Here is an 18,812-nt window from a genome sequence, read left to right as displayed (position 1 = left end):
ATAATACAAATCAATACAATAATCAATGTATTAAGAAATAAAGATATAATTTTATTATCAAGTGTTTCTCAGAAAAAGTAGTATTATTTTACTTGTTATATGTAAAGCCCAGGAGAGCAGGATTTTATCTCTTTGGTTGACTAATCCAATCTTATTTTTCTAGATCAGGACCTTGCATGTATTAGGAACTGCATTCAAATGGATAAGCCATTGTGAATGAATGGGTGCACAGGGAACTTGCAATTACATTTTACTCTATTTCTGTATCACTTTACCATGTGTATATGCATATTCAGAAATAATTTTAAGATGCTATATTCAATGAGGACATGTGGTTAAATTTACATGTGTATCATCTTTATTAAAAATTTAATGGCTCTTTTAAGCAGTTCCTCCTATTATTGTTTTATGATTTGAATGAGTTAAATCTGGTGAAGACTTTGGTACCATTCAAAGGCAGTTTACTGTTTGAAGGCAGTGGCTTTCATACTTTTATGACTATGAACCACAATTTTATGGAACAAATTAATATTTACCATATGCATTCTGGAAATGTCTTATCTTTTTTCTCTTCTATTCTATTTCATTTTTAAATACATGATCCACCCATGATCCCATGCATTAAACTCATGACCCAATTTTTTTCATAAAAAAAAGCATAACCTGTAGTTTGAAAAACATGACTAGAGAGTACACAGGATAATATGCAGAATTCCCAATGAACTATTATTAATGCTGTTGCTGTTCATTAAAAAAATTAATGAACCCTATACAGAATAATACTTTTGAAAATAACTATTATTTTATATCCACATATGACCCAAAATAAGTGTACTCTGAATATTAAATGTGAATTTTTGAAATAGAATTTTATATAAAGAAAAAGAATGTGATCAAATATATGTTCTTAAAAAATTAAAGAAATTATAAAACGAAAGCAGAAAACTATTACTTTAAAACTGAAAGTGGCTCAGTCGGTTAAGTATCTGACTTTGGCTCAGGTCATGCTCTCGTGGTTTGTGAGTTTGAGCCCCACATTGAGCTTTGTGCTGACAGCTTGGAGCCTGAAGCCTGCTTCAGATTCTGTGTCTCACTATCCCTCTCTCTGCCCCTGCTCATGCTCTGTCTCCTCTCTCTCTCAAAAATATACATTAAAAAAACAAAAAAAACAAAAAACTGAAAACACCTAAATGTAAAAGTTACTATTTCCCCAGGAGAATTATGATTCTTGAACAGCTCTGGTAAACTTATTCAGATTAATTTGTAACCAGTGGATCCCAAAAGTGAATGTAGTGATGGAATTCTTTTAATGGTATGATCATTCTCCTTTTGACCCATGATGAAAATAGATATTTTTTCTTTTTCCCACATATAAATTATTCCTCTGTTGCATCAATTCTCTCCCTGGAATATTTAGCACATCTTTATTTTCCACTATACGTTTATCTATTACCCTATATAAATTTAGAATCGCACACTTAGACCATTAAAATAACTTCCTAAGAAGTCGATAGTCCTCCTATGGCTCTGGATCCAAATCAACTTTAGATCATTACAGATTTATCTTCCTAAAATCCTACTTGATTAGTTCACTACTCAAACTGCTTCTCCTGCCATGCAAAGCCTTCTCAATTTCATCTTTTTAGCCTTGCCCATCATTAGTACTTGTGATGGTCAGTGCTATATGCCGACTGGGCCAGCTTATATTATCCAGGTTTCAGTCAAATACTAATCTAGGTTTTGCCATAAGTCATTTTGTAGATATGACTAACATCTATAATCAGTTGACTTTATGTAAAAAAGAACATCTTAGATAATCTGAGTGGGTTTAATACAATCAATTTAAAGGCCTTAAGAATAGAACTGCTGTGTCCCTAAAAAAGAAATTCCACCTGAGGTCAGGTCCTGCCCAAGAACTTCCAGCCTGTGCTTTTTGATGGCCTGTAATATGCTTTTCAAAATTGCCCAGCCAGCCTTATAACAGCATAACCCATTCCTTGAGAGAAATGTGTGTGCGCACACATGTGCATGTGTGCATGTGTACAAGCTAGTAGTTCTGTTTCTCAGATGGAACCTTGACTGATAAAACATTTTACCATCATGCCACAACTTTATGCCACAACCCAACTTTTGCCATATTTAGTTTGTGCCTTAGACCTTATGGACTCTACTCATCTTCCTTCAGATATCTCCGTGTGAAATGGTCATTCCACCCTTGCTTTGACCCTTGGGAATCCTACCTCACTCCCATTTTCATAAAACAAGAATGACACCATTCTCTGAATCTCTATAACTTTCTGTTAAGTGCCATTTGAACGACACAGAACATGATCTGACTTTTATGTTATTTTTGTATATTTCCTTATGACTGTAAGATCCATAAGAATATAAGATGTGTTATATAGCTCTGAAGTTTCACCAATATTCAAGTGAGACTTCAGTAATGGCACCTTATACACATCAGCAGTGTAATAGATGAGTGAATAATAAAGTGTTATTATATACATAAAAAACAGCAAATCTTTGGGCACCTGGGTGGCTTGGTCAGTTAAGCGTCCAACTTCAGCTCAGGTCATGATCTCACAATTCGTGAGTTCAAGCCCCACGTCAGGCTGTGCTGACAGCACAGAGCTGGAGCCCACTTCAGGTTCTGTGTCTCTCCCTCTCTCTGCCCCTTCCCTGCCCCTGCTCACACACTCTCTCTCTCTTTCTCTCTCAAAAACAAATAAACATTAAAAAAATTTTAAAAAATAAAAAAGCCCCAGCAAATCTTTGAAGTCATATCAACTTCAGTTTTCCATTCTGGCTCTGTCTTACTAGCTTTCTGGCAATAGGCAAATTACTAATCTTTCAGCCTTAGTTTTCAGCCTTAGTTTTCTCTTACATAATGTATAAAGTTTTCTCTGATGCAGAGATTAATAATCACCATACTGAATCATGGAAAATACTAAATGAGATCATGTACCTCACATGTATTAGGGCTCACTGAAATTAACTATGTTGGAAATGTTATTATGCATTAATTCATCAAATACATATATATTGAACACCTATTATAAAATAGGCATTTTGGTTAAGTCTTGTGAAAAATGAAAGGTAAGGTAGTGATTGCCACATTTATTAAGTAGTTCTTTTATTCCAGTTATCCTTTAAATACTTACCTAATAATTTATGTCTATAATAACTCAGCTGAGAAATTATTATTATCCCTATTCCACATGAATAACTGTAGACACAGACAGATTAGGTTATTTGCCCAAAAACTGATTGCTAACAAGTGTCGGACTCAGGATATACACTAAGTCAATCTAATTCTAGAGTCTGTATTTTTTTGAGTTCTAAAGTCTGTATTTTTTTAAGTATGTATTTCATTATATGTGAAATTGAGAATCTTTTTCATATATTTATTAACCTTTGGTATTTATTTTACTTTGTTATTGTTTCTTTTTTTTAATTACTATTTTTTGTTGTGTGTGTGTTTAAGCAGATTTTGTACCCGACATGAGGCCTGAACTCACAACCCTGAGATCAAGAGTCTCATTTCTATGAACCCAGCCAGCCAGGCACCCCAAGAGTCTGCATTTGTTGTTGTTGTTGTTGTTGTTGTTGTGCTAAGGTACTTCCTATGGACATGGATTTGGTTTTCAAATGGCATGTATACTAAAGAAATACAGAAAATTTTCAAAAATAAATACTAATGATGAATTTTAAATGTCCCACAAAAAAAAACAAAAAAGGAATATAAAACAAAATAATGTTCTTCAAATAGTTTTAACACTACTTGGTATACATGACATTTATTATTACTCAAGAAGCCATATTAGAATGGAGAAAATTGACCTGCTCTTATAATTTACTGACCCCTGTCTGGAAGGATGTTCCTGTCCCCTCCCTCTACTGCATGTGGAATGCCTTATAGTTGTTATGCACCTGTGAATTAGCACATGAAATTTTTCCATGTAGACAAGCAGATCTCCACTGTTCATACTGCAGTTAAGGTGAAGGGTAGTTCTAATTAGAATCTTTTAACGCTTTATAAACCAGTCTTTCAAACTGAGATATATATAAAAAAATATGTGGTGATTTTACTTTAAAGATATGACTCTAGTATGATCAAGATATTGAGCATGCATTTTAAAATAATAGTGGTCTTCAAGATTAATTTCTTTTCTCTATACTTTTCATATAGTTTCTCAATAGTTAATATGAGAAATATCTGTGGAAGAGAGATAATATGAACTCAATTTTTCTCATTCAGCTAACTAAACTTTTCATACTAAATCATGGCTATTCATCTTCAGGGTAACATTACAGGGAAATTCCTAAGCATTGCAATGATTTCAAGTATATTAGTTTTACACCAAAAATATTTTAGAGCATTTCTTTGCTATGAAGTCAGCAAGAAAAAATTGAGTTGCTGTACTAAAAATCTCACTGTTGAGCAACCGCTCTGGACAGGCCTCTAGATGGCCTTGTAATGCATCTTCCTGTGATTCAGACTCAGACCAGCACTCAAGAGGTTCTCTATTAAATAGCATTGACTTTCTGTTCAATAAATGTTTTTTCTAAAATTATTCCTAAAATAATTCCTCATACCTCTTCTCATTATACATATGCAGTTTACTAATCCATAAATCCTTAAGTTCCCTTATAAAAATAACATTATCATTTTCTGTTTTCCCCATACTGTGTCCAAAGGTCAGTTGTTTAAGTCAGACCCACTTGCATGTTCCCAATGCAACTTTCTCTCCTGTATCTTACAAGTTTAGACTCAGATTTCTCTGAAATCTTATTTTAGGTTTTGTGCTCCCTATTTCTAAAATAACACCCATCTTGTAAAGATATTTTCGCAAACTGCATTTGTTTATTTGTCCACTTTCCAACATTGACAATGAATCAAATCTTTGAAGATATGGGGCATAGATTGTTTCTATTTCTCTATTAAAATGAAGAAAACTAAACAAAAGAGTAAAATAATGTGCTCTTTTTCTGTTTTCTTAATAGTTTAAGTTTCATCTTTCTTGTTTTGAATGATAATTGCATTCATTAAAATTGTAGCTCATTTCTCTCATTATCAAGTTAGTTTTTTATATTCTGCTGTGTAATTCAACATTAAAGTGCTTTTAAAGGATGCTAATTTGTTGGTTTTTTATTTCCTATAGGCCATGATATTACAAATTAATTTCAATGATAGCCAAAATCATGTGAAGAAAATACATACATGAATGACAGAAATTATAAAGAATACTCTTTATAATTAAATAAAATAATCACATATTTGGGGGCACCTGGGTGGCTCAGTCAGTTAAGCATCCAACTTTGCCTCAGGTCATGATCTCACCGTTCATGGGTTCGATCCCCGCGTCAGGCTCTGTGCTGACAGCTCAGAGCCTGGAGCCTGCTACAGATTCTGTCTCCCTCTCTCTGCCCTTCCCCCCTTGTGCTCTCTCTGTCTCTCTCTCTTTCTCTTTCTCTCTCAAAAATGAACATTAAAAAAATTTTTTTAAATAATAATAATCCCTTACTTGGAGTGACAGGGAAAAAAAAGAACGAACTTATTTGGAGAGAAAAATCATTTCTCATACTATCCATTACAAAATGATTTATGCAATTTTTTTTCAGGGATCATCTACTAGGAAATGCCAATGCATAAGCAATCTTTCTAAGACTGACCATGAATTTAATAATAATAATATAACAAAAAATAAATTCAATAATATCACATAAACTATTTTACCTTTGCATTATAGGGAATGTAATGTTTTGATAAAGCTTCAGGCGTATGCATCCATGTTTTGTCTGCAATGAAGAACACACAGTGTTAAATTAAATTATACGTTCTAAGGGTGTCATATTCATTCATTAGCATATGTAAGGAGTGTGATATGGGTGGGAGCAATTCTAAATCATGATTCTTTTGCTAAATTGAGAAAGAATAACTAGTCAGATATAAAAACAATGTAGCTGGAAAGTGTATACAAACTTGGGATAAAAAGACCATAATAAGCTATAGGCTTGATTTAAAAGACCGTTTAAAAAGTAACAACTCAGTGGACTACAAGTAGTTACATCAATTATGTGATTATGTGATATCTTTCTCATTTCCTTTTATACTCTCGTGATTAACAGTTTTTTTAAAAGTTCCCTAATCAATAAATCTTCAACCTTTTAAATAGTCCTTAGATTAGTTTAAGAGAATATTAAAAACAAAGTGACTAAAAGAATAAAACATATTGAAAATAATTTGTATTGCGTATTATTGTTAGAAATAGAAAAATATTTTTCATTCAATTTTGGATTGTATTTACATGTTCCACATATCTTCCAAAATATTTTGTGGAAAGTATAAGTGAAGAAAAAGCAAAAAAATGTTAAACTAATCATATTTGACTACATTTTCAAAATTGCATTTGTTTGTTGTAAAACTTCTCAATCTTCAAAAACCATTGTCTCCTTTAGTAGAGTTTTGTATTTTACTCCTCACAGAATTAAAACATTTAGAATCAATATTATGAACAGAATAGAATGAAAGACGTATTTCACCATGAAAAATAGTAAATAAGTACGTACTGAAAAGAAATAGATTACTAATGAAGTATTTTTAACATTCAATTGAGAACATTTGAAAATGATGTTAACAGAAACAGTTTGGTATCTTTAATATGTTCTTCTCAAACTGGGGGATTGTGAGGACAAAGAGAAAAAGGCCTATCTTTCCGGAATGTCAATTACTTTATACCATTTGGAAAATAATGCACTATATTTAAATTAAACATGTTTATGGGGTACAATGTTTACAAGAACTTCTGAGACAAAACATGAGGGATCAATAAAATCCCAAGCTCATGGTGCACCTTAGGGCTATTTCTGACTACTGAAGCAGATATGTGATAGTTGTGCATGGGTGAAGTATGTTGAGAAGCAACACATTCTAAGCTTCAAAAAAGCATATCGACATTGTATTAACATAGAAAATTTTTATTTCCTGTAAGGATTTTCATTTTAATTACAGTTTTCTCTTTATGACTGGTACTAAATGGTGAAATGATTAATTCAAGAATAATTTGTACTTAGATTTGGGATACAATATTGCACTTGTATATTAAAAGAAATTAATCACAATGCTATACACCAGAACAATAAAAACATCAAGATAATAAAAACAAAGATCTGCCTTTAGGAAACCTAAAAAAAAAAATCTAATTTCTTTTTGTAACTCCTTAACTCAATTATTCTCATGTCTCCTTTTCTAAGGTACATGACACTGCTCAGAAGTATATAAAGTCTAAATCTGAATATAATGGTCCATTCCAATCCTGAGGCAGAGGGATAATTGCTTTCTCCTATAAGCTACTATTATTTGAAAACTGATGATACTACTTCCATTCTAGTCTTGTATTGCAGTGACCTAGAAAAAGGGTAGTTACATCCAGCTGTTACTGATGACAGACTAAAATATTCACAATGTTAAATTACCAGTGGAGAAGCCGCAGTTGTCACAATGACAAAAAATCTACATCCACATCGTCAAGAGATGATGGTTTAGTGGCTGTTCATTACATACCTCTAGTACAGGCAGTATACTTATAACACCTGAAAGATTTCTAAAACACATCCTTACTGTCATCCTAATTTATACTTTGGCAGAAGGAAAAACTAACAGAATAAAACTCTTTATATTAATTCATTTAGATGTGACTGACCTTGAAGAGTGAGTACAGATGATGGTTCCCGGTCACTATCTATCTATGCCGATAGGAGCAATTAGATATATGGAACTGGTACAGAAACAGGAACACAGACACTCCGGAACGTGCCCCCTTCCTTGAAATTAAACTGTAATCACTAACTCAAGAGTAAACAGTCACATAAATGAAATGCCAACATTTCAAAATACTTGGCAAGTATCAAACCACTCTGACTGCTAGGTCAATAAATCTGTGTTCAAAATGCACTTAGATTAAGAGCTCATCAAGAACGATGCAGGAAGTTCATTATTACTGTATCACCCAGAGCTTAGCATATTGAAAGCATCTGCTTTGGGTGTATCAAATTTATTTTTTTTAAGTTTATTTATTTATTTTGGGAGAGAGAATGTAAGCAGAGGAGGGGTAGAGAGAGAGAAGGAGAGAGAGAATCTAAAGCAGGCTCCACGTTGTCAGCACAGAGCCCAACAACACAGGGCTCAAACTCATGAACCCTGAGCTCAGATCACGATCTGAACCGAAGTCAAGAGTTGGAAGCTTAACTGACTGAGGCACCTAGGTGCCCTTAGTATATCAAATTTAAAACAAAATGGGTGAATGCCTGCATGTGAATGGGTTAAAAAAGGGAAATCATACTTAAATATTAAATTTTAACTGCAATGCTATGATTATATCTACTCATCAGTTTGTCAACTGATAAAGAAAATAAAGAGCATCTGGTTGAATTATTTAATCACATGCATTCACATTCAATGTTTTATGTTTTCTTACTAAATTATTCATTTTTGATGTAATGAATTTATTATAGGATTGTAAAAACTCAAAGAGAAAGCTAAAATAAGAAAGGAGCTATAGAACAAATACATTCATTAATCAATGATTATAAGGTTAGGCTAATTTTTATAGATCTCTTCAAAATAGTCCACAATGATGCAATTCTAATACATTCACTCTTTTTTAGAATCTGTAGCATTAGAGAGAGCATTTACAAAGAAAATCAGTGAAGCCACCGGTAATTCAACCAAAGAATACCAGGCAACATACTAATTGGAAAGGTTGATAACAAGAAAAAAATATATGTTTGAATTTAAGATGATCTCTTTTCCACAGGCTTCTGAGGTACAGGACAATTTAGTGAGGTTGCATGTGATAACCAAGTAAATTGGACAATTATGAAAGAAGAGATGAGTTTTTACTGATTGAAACTTTGTTTAGAGTAGAATATACAGTGTGTGCTGATGTTAGTTATTGGAAATATGACGGAATAATATATTCTCTAGGGGTACAATTACAGCTCCCGATTGTCAAGATGTAGGACTTCTCTCATAAAATTCAATTTTTCCAACTCAAATTAAAATTCAACCAAATAGTGCTATTGGTTGAAACTAGCAGCAGAGGCTCTAAGAATTCTTCCTTTAACAACCTCACTAAGTGAGAGTCAGAATTGATTAGTAAGTAGGTAGAACTTCTGGTATCAATTCTAACTTGGAATTAGAGCAAAATATTGATCAGTAATTTCCTGATAAGGAAATTTAGTCATTAAACTTGGAGGAAAAAAAAAAAAGAAACGTTTTAAAGAGAATGAGGCAAAGCAGGAAAGAACAAATGCTTCTCTTTCCTGATTCTCTAAATCAGTCCAGTTTTCCCCATGGCTGTATTTCCACTGTCGTCAAATGAAACAAATATACTATTGCTGGTTACTTGGGATTTCTCTATGAAAAACTCCAAAATCCTCTTCAACTAAAAAGAAATTAGAAATAGGGAGTTTCAACTTTAAAACCATGGGAAAAGGAAATGTAAGCAAATAAAAAGAGTCTAGAAGTGATTTTCTTTTTTTAACGTTTATTTATTTTTGAGACAGAGAGAGACAGAGCATGAACAGGGGAGGGGCAGAGAGAGAGGGAGACACAGAATCTGAAACAGGCTCCAGGCTCTGAGCTGGCAGCACAGAGCCCAACGCGGGGCTCGAACTCACGGACCATGAGATCATGACCTGAGCCGAAGTCGGCTGCTTAACTGACTGAGCCACCCAGGCGCACCTAGAAATGTTTTTTAAAAATAAGGTAATATGGGGGTGCCTGGGTGCTCAGTCAGTTAAGCGTCTGACTTGGGCTCAGGTCACGATCTCGCGGTTCGTGGGTTCAAGCCCACTGTGCTGACAGCTCAGAGCCTGAAGGCTGCTTTAGATTCTGTGTTTCCCTCTCTCCCTGCCCCTCCCTCACTCACACTCTGTCTCTCTCTCAAAAATAAATAAACATTAAAAATAAGATAATAAAGGGGTGCCTGGGTGGCTCAGTCGGTTAAGCGTCCGACTTCAGCTTGGGTCATGATCTCGCAGTTCGTGGGTTCGAGCCCCACGTCTGGCTCTGTGCTGATAGCTTGGAGCTTGGAGCCTGCTTCAGATTCTGCGTCTTCCTCCCTCTCTGCCTCTACCCTGCCTCATGCACTCTCTCTCTCTCTGTCTCTCTGTCTCTGTCTCTGTCTCTCTCTCAAAGAAAATAAAGATTTAAAAAATTAAAAAAAGATAATATGATTAAAGTGATGAGTTGTGATGTAAGATTTTTATTACTTCATTAAAAATACTTATATGTATCATAGGATTATTTCCAGATTTTTTGCTAGTAAAATAATTAAAAATGAAACATTATTTTACTTCCAGTGTATGTTTTAAATCTGATGCAAGCTGCAGACCACAATAAATATTATTTTGCCTTCCCCTTATTCAGAAAAATAATCAAAATAATAAATTCCGAGTTTCCCAGGGTTGAAAAGTGCCTGAAAGTTCACATTACCTAAATCCCTACTGAATACATCAATCCTCTGTACCACAGCCAAATGTTTGAACACTTCTCACTTCCAAAACAAAAAAAAAAGTTTGTACTTCAAGCAATTCTATGATATGTTTGCACAACTTTGTTGGAATTTTTTCCTGCATTATATCAATGACCTTGTAATTTGTACTCATATGATCTGTATTAAACTTAGTCCCATGACCACATGACAGTCCTCCAAACACTGAAAGACCACACCAAGGGTTCTCAGCCATACTTCCTGTTCTAGGTTGAAAGCCCTGAACTCACCCCAGCCTTTCTCATCTGTGCATGTCACAATGTGTCAATCAGTCCTTTAAAGAGAGAACACACTATGCCAGACTTCATGGAATGGAAGCGAACAATCTACTTCGTGGTTCTGGACTGTCCATTATTCATACATTAGAAAATTAACTAGAACCTTTCATACACGCTGTTGACTGAATTCTTCAGTCATTTTTTACCCACATAGAATTTAAGGTGCATCTTCCAAATAATAACAGTATATAAGTAAAAATGAAAGTGTTCGATTTTCTGGACCCACGTTTGGCAATTTACATGATCTTATTAAGTTTATATTTATAGTGTGGAATATGACCCAACTGGTCATTTCAGCCCCACATATCTGTAATTCTACCACATCAGTTCATGTATTTCTGCTTTCAATCACTTATGAACTTGAGTATGACTATTTAATTATTCTCTCTCAATTCACTGATAGCATATTAAATAGGGCAGAGCCTTGTGTCCAGCACCAGACAGCTCCTTACAAAAAGACAAGGATACATTATTTTAACTTCACTGAACTACGTAAAACTATCAAATTTTGCAATTTTTCCTATGAGTGCATCATGAAACATTCGTCAAATGCCATGTTTTCCTGCCCCTTAAAAAAACAGCATTTAACTAGCTGCTTCTTTCATTCCTATGCTGATAATTATGATATACTACATTTATATTTATTTTAAATCCCTGCCTGAAAATTAATAACAAAGTTATTTTAGCCTCATTGTTATCAATTTACCTACCATCAAGCCTCACATGTTATTCAATAAAGAGTGAAGCATGTGCAGACATGCAGAAGCATGAATTTAAACCATGGTAAATTTGGGGTGCCTGGGTGACTCTGTCAATGGAGCATCTAACTTCGGCTCAGATCACAGTCTCACAGTTCGTGAGTTCGAGGCCCACAGCATCAGGCTCTATACTGACAGCTCAGAGCCTGGAGTCTGCTCCAGATTTTGTGTCTCCCTCTCTCAGCCCCTCCACCATTCCCACACTGTCTCTCTCTCTCTCTCTCTTTCTCAAAAATAAATAAGCATTAAAAAATTAAATCATGGTAAATTTTTATTAAGTCCAGGGAATTTAGTATTATACAGCTATGCTATCTAGTAGGACTAGTTTGAGATCACTTTATTTTTTGCAATTTCACACCACAGAATAAAATTGCCAGAGAACACACTGTCATAAGTGTATTTTGAATTAAACGTATTAAACAAATCCACTCTTTCATCAGGGTGATAACCCAAGAAGGTTAATTAGCAATGTTTGCAGATGTGTGTTACTCTATTCTAACCTCATTCCTGAACCATGTGATTTGATAATACGAAAAACTGATTCCTTTACATCAGTTAATAGTAAATACTATTACTAGAAAATCATTACTATGATTTTCATAGTAATATTGAATTGACCCCCAGGTCCTTTAAATGTGAACACTTACCTTTCTTCCTGCTAAAAGCACGATTCATGATGATCAGCCAAACAGACGTTGAGTTCAATCACACTTGATATCCTATAAAAATAAAAACAAAAAAATATTCAAGCAAAAAGAAACATTGACGAACCTCTTTTATGGAAATGCATTTAAAAAATTTTTTTAAATGTTTTTATTTATTTTTGAGACAGAGAGAGACAGAGCATGAGCAGGGGAGGGGCAGAGAGAGAGGGAGACACAGAATCGGAAGCAGGCTCCAGGCTCTGAGCTGTCAGCATAGTGCCCGACACGGGGCTCGAACCCACAGACTGTGAGATCATGATGTGAGCCGAAGTCGGACGCTTAACCGACTGAGCCACCCAGGAGCCCCGAAATGCATTTTAATCACAAAGTCTTTAAAATTTTTTAAAAATATTTATAAACAGTACTCTGGAATTCCCCACGAGACACTGAATAAATATAAATTTATTCATAAGAATAAATAAGAATAAACATAAGTACTCAATATTATGGGTGGCACAGCAGATAAGAACAATATCTCAAATAAATTTCCTCCCAAGTTCCCTAATCTTCTTGTCTTTTGCCTATTATACATCTACCATTAATTATATTTATCTGCAAATTTAAGGAGAAAGAAGATTAATACTTTTCTCTTAGCTTATAGGTAAGAAGTGTGATACGGTTTGGGGTTATTAACAGTACTGAACAAACAGAAGTCTTTGATTATGACAGTGGCAGTCATGTCTCTCTCCAACTAGGCTCTGCTAGGTGGCCCTACACCCCATGATGCTCTGGGCACTGCTGTCTGATTCAAACGAAGATGATGGCACCCTATCCCACTTTGAAACCAAGGAGGCACACGTGATGATCTCTGATTTTGCCTTTGGAATAATTTATCCCTAGTCTTGAAGAACACTTCACGTACACAGCAAAATAACTATGTTCCAGTCCTGTGGGAACTAAGAAGTCCAAAAGCCTTCCTTCATTTCATCCTATCTCCATCCCTTTAGTTGAAACTGGCAGAGGGTTGTTTGGCCACATCCTTAGTATTCTCTGCTATATGGATAAGCTGAGAATGTTCCAAATCTATAAGTACTGTTTCTTTTTAGTTTAACAATTCCTTTTTCAATTCATTTTTTTCTTCTCACATTTTACTATAATCAGTTAGAAGGAACCAAGCCACTGTTCAACACTTTGTTTAGAAATTTTCTCAGCCAAATATCCAATTTCATCAATTACAAGTTCTACCCTCCACAAAATACTAAAACACAAATACAATTCAGGCAAGTTCTTTGCCCACTTTATAACAAGAATCACCTTTTCTCCATTGTTCAATAACACGTCCTATATTTCCATCTGAGACCTCAACAGAATGCCCTTTACCATCCATATGTCTACCAACGTTCTGTTCATGATTATTTATGTATTCTCTAAGAAGATGGAGGCTTTGGTCTCCTCTTTTCTTTCTGAACCCTCACCAGAACTGCCTTGAGCAGTACCTTCACAGCAATCTCCACTTCTTTCAGCATGCACCTCAAAACACTTCCAGCTTTTACCCATCACCCAGTTCCAAAGCCGCATCCACATTTTTGGTTTTTTGTTATAACAGCTTCCTACTTCTCAGGATCAGCTTCTGTCCTAGTCAGCTTGGACTGCCATAACAAAATTCCGGAACTGCAACACTTAAACTACAGAAATTTTTAACTTGCAATATTGGAGGCTGGAGGTTGGAAATCAGGATGCCAGCAAGGTGAGGTTCTAGTGAGGGCCCTCTTCCTGGCTTGTATATGGACTGATACCTTCTGGCTGTGTCCTCACATGGCAGAGAGAGAGGGAGCTCTTGTTTTCTTCTCTTTTTATGAAGACACTAATCCCATCATGGGGGCTTCATGCATATGCTCTCATCTAAACCTAATTAGGTCCCAAAGTCCCCATCTCCAAATACCACTTTGGGGGTTAGTATTTCAACATGTGAATTGGGGGGGGGGGTGGATACCAACACTTCATCCATAACTCTCACCATTAAGTCTACAAAGCAATAAAACACAACAGAGAAATTAATCTTTATAAAAAGTCATTTTTACAGTGAAATTACTACTATCTCTGTTCTGGCTTATCTGCTCCCAAAGAATTAAAAGTTAACAGAATTATAAAATATTATCACTAGGTACTGTTTTGCACACTTAGATAATGACACAATAATATCACTTTCTTACTGACCTCATACTTGATTCACTTTTTCATGATATGCCATTAATACAAGACAGGTAGAGAATATATATATTTTATAAACTAAAACACCAAAATGATTACGTCATTTATACTAACAATATAATATGGTTTCTTTTGTGTAATATAAAAGATATTATTATTGGAAAAGTCATGATTGAAATGACTTTATTTATTACAATTAATTTATTCATTCATTTGGAAATCATTTATTAATCACCAGTGCCAGACATTCAGCAAGGTATACAAGGGGATACATTAGGACAAAATATATTCTGTATCCTCCCAAAAGTTACTTTTCATCTAGAAACTAACAGACATGGTTATTGATTGAGCGTATCCTGGAGGAATAAATGAAAATCAAAAACTAGCAGAAAAGATACATAATGTATCTGAATGTAAGATTAGATTTTCTGGAAAAATACACAAAGTTACCATGGAGTCTATTAATCAGTAGAGCAAATTCAGTATGTCTCAAGTAGACATTGTTCACAATAGCAGATTGTGAAATATAAAGATGGAGATTAAGGGGTACCTGGTGGCTCAGTAGGTTAAGAGTCCAACTGTTGGATTTAGGCTCAGGTCATGATCTCCCAGTTTCATGAGTTCAAGCCCCACTTTGGGCTCTGCTCTGATCACGCAAAGCCTACTCAGGATTCTCTGTCTCCCTCTTTCCCTGCCCCTCCAGGCTCACACTCTTTATGTCTCTCTCTCTCAAAAAAAAAAAAAAAAAAGATGGAGTTTAATACCATATAATTTTAAATTTCATAAAATCGTGCTTATTTATTTATTTTTCTTTCAAGACAGAGCGAGCATAGGGGAGAGGGGCACAAGGAGGGAGAAAATCTTAAGCAGGCTCCACGCTCAGCACAAAGCCCTACAGGGAGCTTGATCCCCAACCCTGGGATCATTGACCTGAGCTGAAATTAAGAGTCAAACACTCAACTGACTGAGCCACCTAAGCACCCCAAACTGTGTGTATTTTAAATTAAGATTATAACATAAAGTCTCTGGAGACATACAGACAGGAAAAAACAACAGCAACAACAATAACAACAACAAAAACCTTAACATGACTGTATAAGGCTCAACAGGCCAAATAAATATTGGATAAAATGACACTACAATTCTATGACTCCAGAACACCAGAAGGATTTTCGCCTGTTTTCCAAACACAGATATAAATGTCAGTGAATATCAGATAGGCTGTTCTTATCATGTAAATAAAAAGTATAATTTCATTTTCCAACTACTTTTTAATTTTTTTTAATGTTTATTTATTTTTGAGACAAAGAGAGACAGAGCGCAAATGGGGGAGGGTCAGAGAGAGAGGGAGACACAGAAACTGAAACAGGCTCCAGGCTCTGAGCTGTCAGCACAGAGCCCGACACGGGGCTCAAACTCCAGGCCGTGAGATCATGACCTGAGCCGAAGTTGGACGCTTAACTGACTGAGCCATCCAGGCACCCCACTTTCCAATGACTTTTTTAGCATATTTATTTGACCCTAGCCACTCTACTCTTCTTTGTAAAGCAGTTCTTTATTCCCCACTAGAGAATAAGCATGGTGGGTTTGTTCACTATGCCCATGTGTAGAGCACAGTGCATAATGCTAACTAAGTTGGCATTCAATACACCATATTCATGTTCAATGTATTAATAACATGTTTTAATGTATTTTATAGCTGAAGTAGTAAGATATATATTGTTATCGATTTACCATTTTAAGTTTAAGAAATATAAGTTTTGTATAAACCTACTTTGTTTCAGTTTACAGCATGATATAAATCTTTGTTTTTGGACAAACTTTTGAAAAACATTGCTTCAATGGCTACTTATACATGGATGCACTATTGTCTTCTCAGTAAATAATTATTTCTAAATTCTAGCTAAATAATATACAGAAAGAATAGCTGACATAAATAACTTTCACAATTTTTTCCAAAAAAAATAGCATCCCACAGTAAAAGTTATACTAGGTCTAAAAGTGTTACTATTTAGATTTTCTATTATTTTTAATTAAACATAAAAGAATTGTTCAATTAAAAAACAAAAACAGAGGCTGGAACAATGTGCATGGCCATGAGTTGTATGTGAGAATCCTCATTTACTTTCATACTCTCCAGGATTGAATACTGGAGAGCGTGTGTCTCTGCATGTGTCTCTTGGGGATATACTTTTATAATCCTTTCTTTATACATACAGAAAACCCTTTGGGATTAATAATACTATATGGTATGATATGAGAGCTTACACTAATTTCTTTAATGGTATATGTCAAAACAGAGTCATTACCATTCACTGACCAATCCAAACCTTCCTCAGAAATGTATGGTGCCACCTTCCCATATGTTAAAGAAAGCTCTATAGACTTATTTACACACTTCTACTTCTAACCAAGATGGAGTAACAGGCTATATTTATCTTACCATCTACAACACCTAAAAAATGAGACAAAAATGTATGAAACAATAATTCTCAAGACTATGAACATCAGACAGCAAAGGAAAGTGATCGATGAAGGATGAAAAACAATTAAGGTAAGCCATACAATTTCCCCAGCTTAATACACAGAGATAGTTTCCAGGATATGGTGCAGGGAGGTGGAACCCAGTCAGATTCCAGCAACCTCCCTAAATTGAGGAGATTATCATTGCCAATGTGGTAAAATGAAGGTGACTAGTGTTGCAGACCAGAGCACTGGAGAGGCAAGGGCTCCACAGAAATAACTAAAGATACCTGCAAAAAGCCTTATAATTTGGGGTGCTTGGGTGGCTCAGTTGGTTAAGCATTGGACTCTTAATTTCAGCTCAGGTCATGATCTCATGGTTGGTGAGTTTGAGCTTTGCATCAGGCTCCACACTGTCAGTGCAGAGCCTCCTTGGGATTCTCTCTCTTTCCCCTCCTCTCTCTGTCCCTCCCTGCTCGAGCTATCTCTCTCTCCCTCTCTCTCTCTCTCTCTCTCTCTCTCTCAAAATGAATAAATGAACTTTAAAAAGAGAAAGTCTTACAATTTAACTTGGTAATGACTACTTCCTAAGACTGAGTAAATAGTCATCCACAAAGTTCAAAGTGATCGGTGCCTGTAGCTCACTCTAGAGTCAACAGCAAGGAAGAAAAAGCTCATAATTTACAGGACATCAGTTAGATTACTAAGAAGTGCCTAGCCTTGTAAGTAGGGAAAAATTAAAGCTAGAATAAATGCTGCTTTGGACCCACTTAACAACTTTTAAAAACAAGACCCCAAAGAATTAACCCATTTCCAAGTAACTTCACTATATCTCAAAGTTATGTTCAAAAACACTTTAAGGAATATAAAAATACTCAACACCAAACATAGCGAAATGCATAATGTCTGGCATCCAATTAAAAAAAAAAATCAAGCATACAAAGAAGTAAAAGAATACAATACACAGTGGGAGGAAAATCAATTAAAACTGATCCAGAAAAACTGATCCAGAAACATAGACATCACTAGATGAATTGTTTTAATATCCATTTTTTTAAGTTTATTTATTTTGAGAGAGAGACAGAGCACAAGCTGGGGAGGGACAGACAAAGAGGGAGAGAGGGGGAATCCCAGGCAGGTTCCATGCTGTCAGCACAGAGCCCAACACAGGACTCGAACTCAGGAACTGCGAGATCATGACCTGAACCAAGATGGAGAGTCAGACACTTAACCTATTGCACCACCCAGATGCCCAAATTTTATTTCAAACTCAGGAACTATATTAACAAAACACTATAAAATAACTTGGCATTAATTCATTCTATAACTTTAAACTTTTGTAAGCCTAATTTTTAAAAAAAGTTTGGAGCCAACAATCTTTTTTTTTTTTAAATAGATTCAGCATATCGAGGTTTGAAAACTGATTTTATGAAAGAAATCCACTGATGTTTATAAACTAGTTCAGAAGAAATTTAGAGTGGCTTTTTAAAAGAATGGCAGTTTCCTGCTTTAAAAAAACCTGCTGCCTAAGCTCTTAAATAAATAAATAAATAAATAAATAAATAAATAAATAACTATTGTTATGACAAGGAACTTTATATGGTTTAAGACTAAAATCTATAAAACAGCAAGTTCTGAATTTCATTTTTTTCCTTACCAGTTTATCCTCACCATATTTTCCTGAAATTCTTTCAAGGTTAAAGTTTTAAAGAACTTGAAAATGGATTAAAACATCATCTACATAAACATAAGTCATAAACCACTTTAAAATCTCATTGCTCACCCTGAGATCAGAAATGATGCTAAAATAATGAAGCCTAATCATTAAGTTTAGTTCTAGGAAGAGAGACTAGGTAAAGTTAAAAAAAACAATACAAAACACAGTTGTTTCTCCTGTGAATG

The 18,812-nt window shown here is 34.9% G+C and overlaps 1 protein-coding gene across 16 annotated transcripts in view; it reads right to left on the bottom strand.

The window, feature by feature from the left end:
• The window catches only part of GULP1 (GULP PTB domain containing engulfment adaptor 1), a 266,197-nt gene that overhangs the window by 87,352 nt on the left and 160,033 nt on the right, over positions 1-18,812 (bottom strand). For all 16 annotated transcript variants that reach the window (XM_043577270.1, XM_043577257.1, XM_043577268.1 and 13 more), the window contains 2 exons: positions 12,240-12,311; positions 5,738-5,799 (listed from right to left, as the gene is read on the bottom strand). In XM_043577270.1, the coding sequence (XP_043433205.1) occupies positions 5,738-5,799; positions 12,240-12,267 (90 nt within the window). In that variant the 5' untranslated portion in view covers positions 12,268-12,311. The remainder of the gene's footprint in view (positions 1-5,737; positions 5,800-12,239; positions 12,312-18,812) is intronic.

Source organism: Prionailurus bengalensis, chromosome C1, assembly GCF_016509475.1.
Source record: "Prionailurus bengalensis isolate Pbe53 chromosome C1, Fcat_Pben_1.1_paternal_pri, whole genome shotgun sequence".
Lineage (NCBI taxonomy): Eukaryota > Metazoa > Chordata > Mammalia > Carnivora > Felidae > Prionailurus > Prionailurus bengalensis.
The sequence above is the reverse complement of the archived record's forward strand: the minus strand, read 5'-3'. Positions and strand labels throughout refer to the sequence as shown.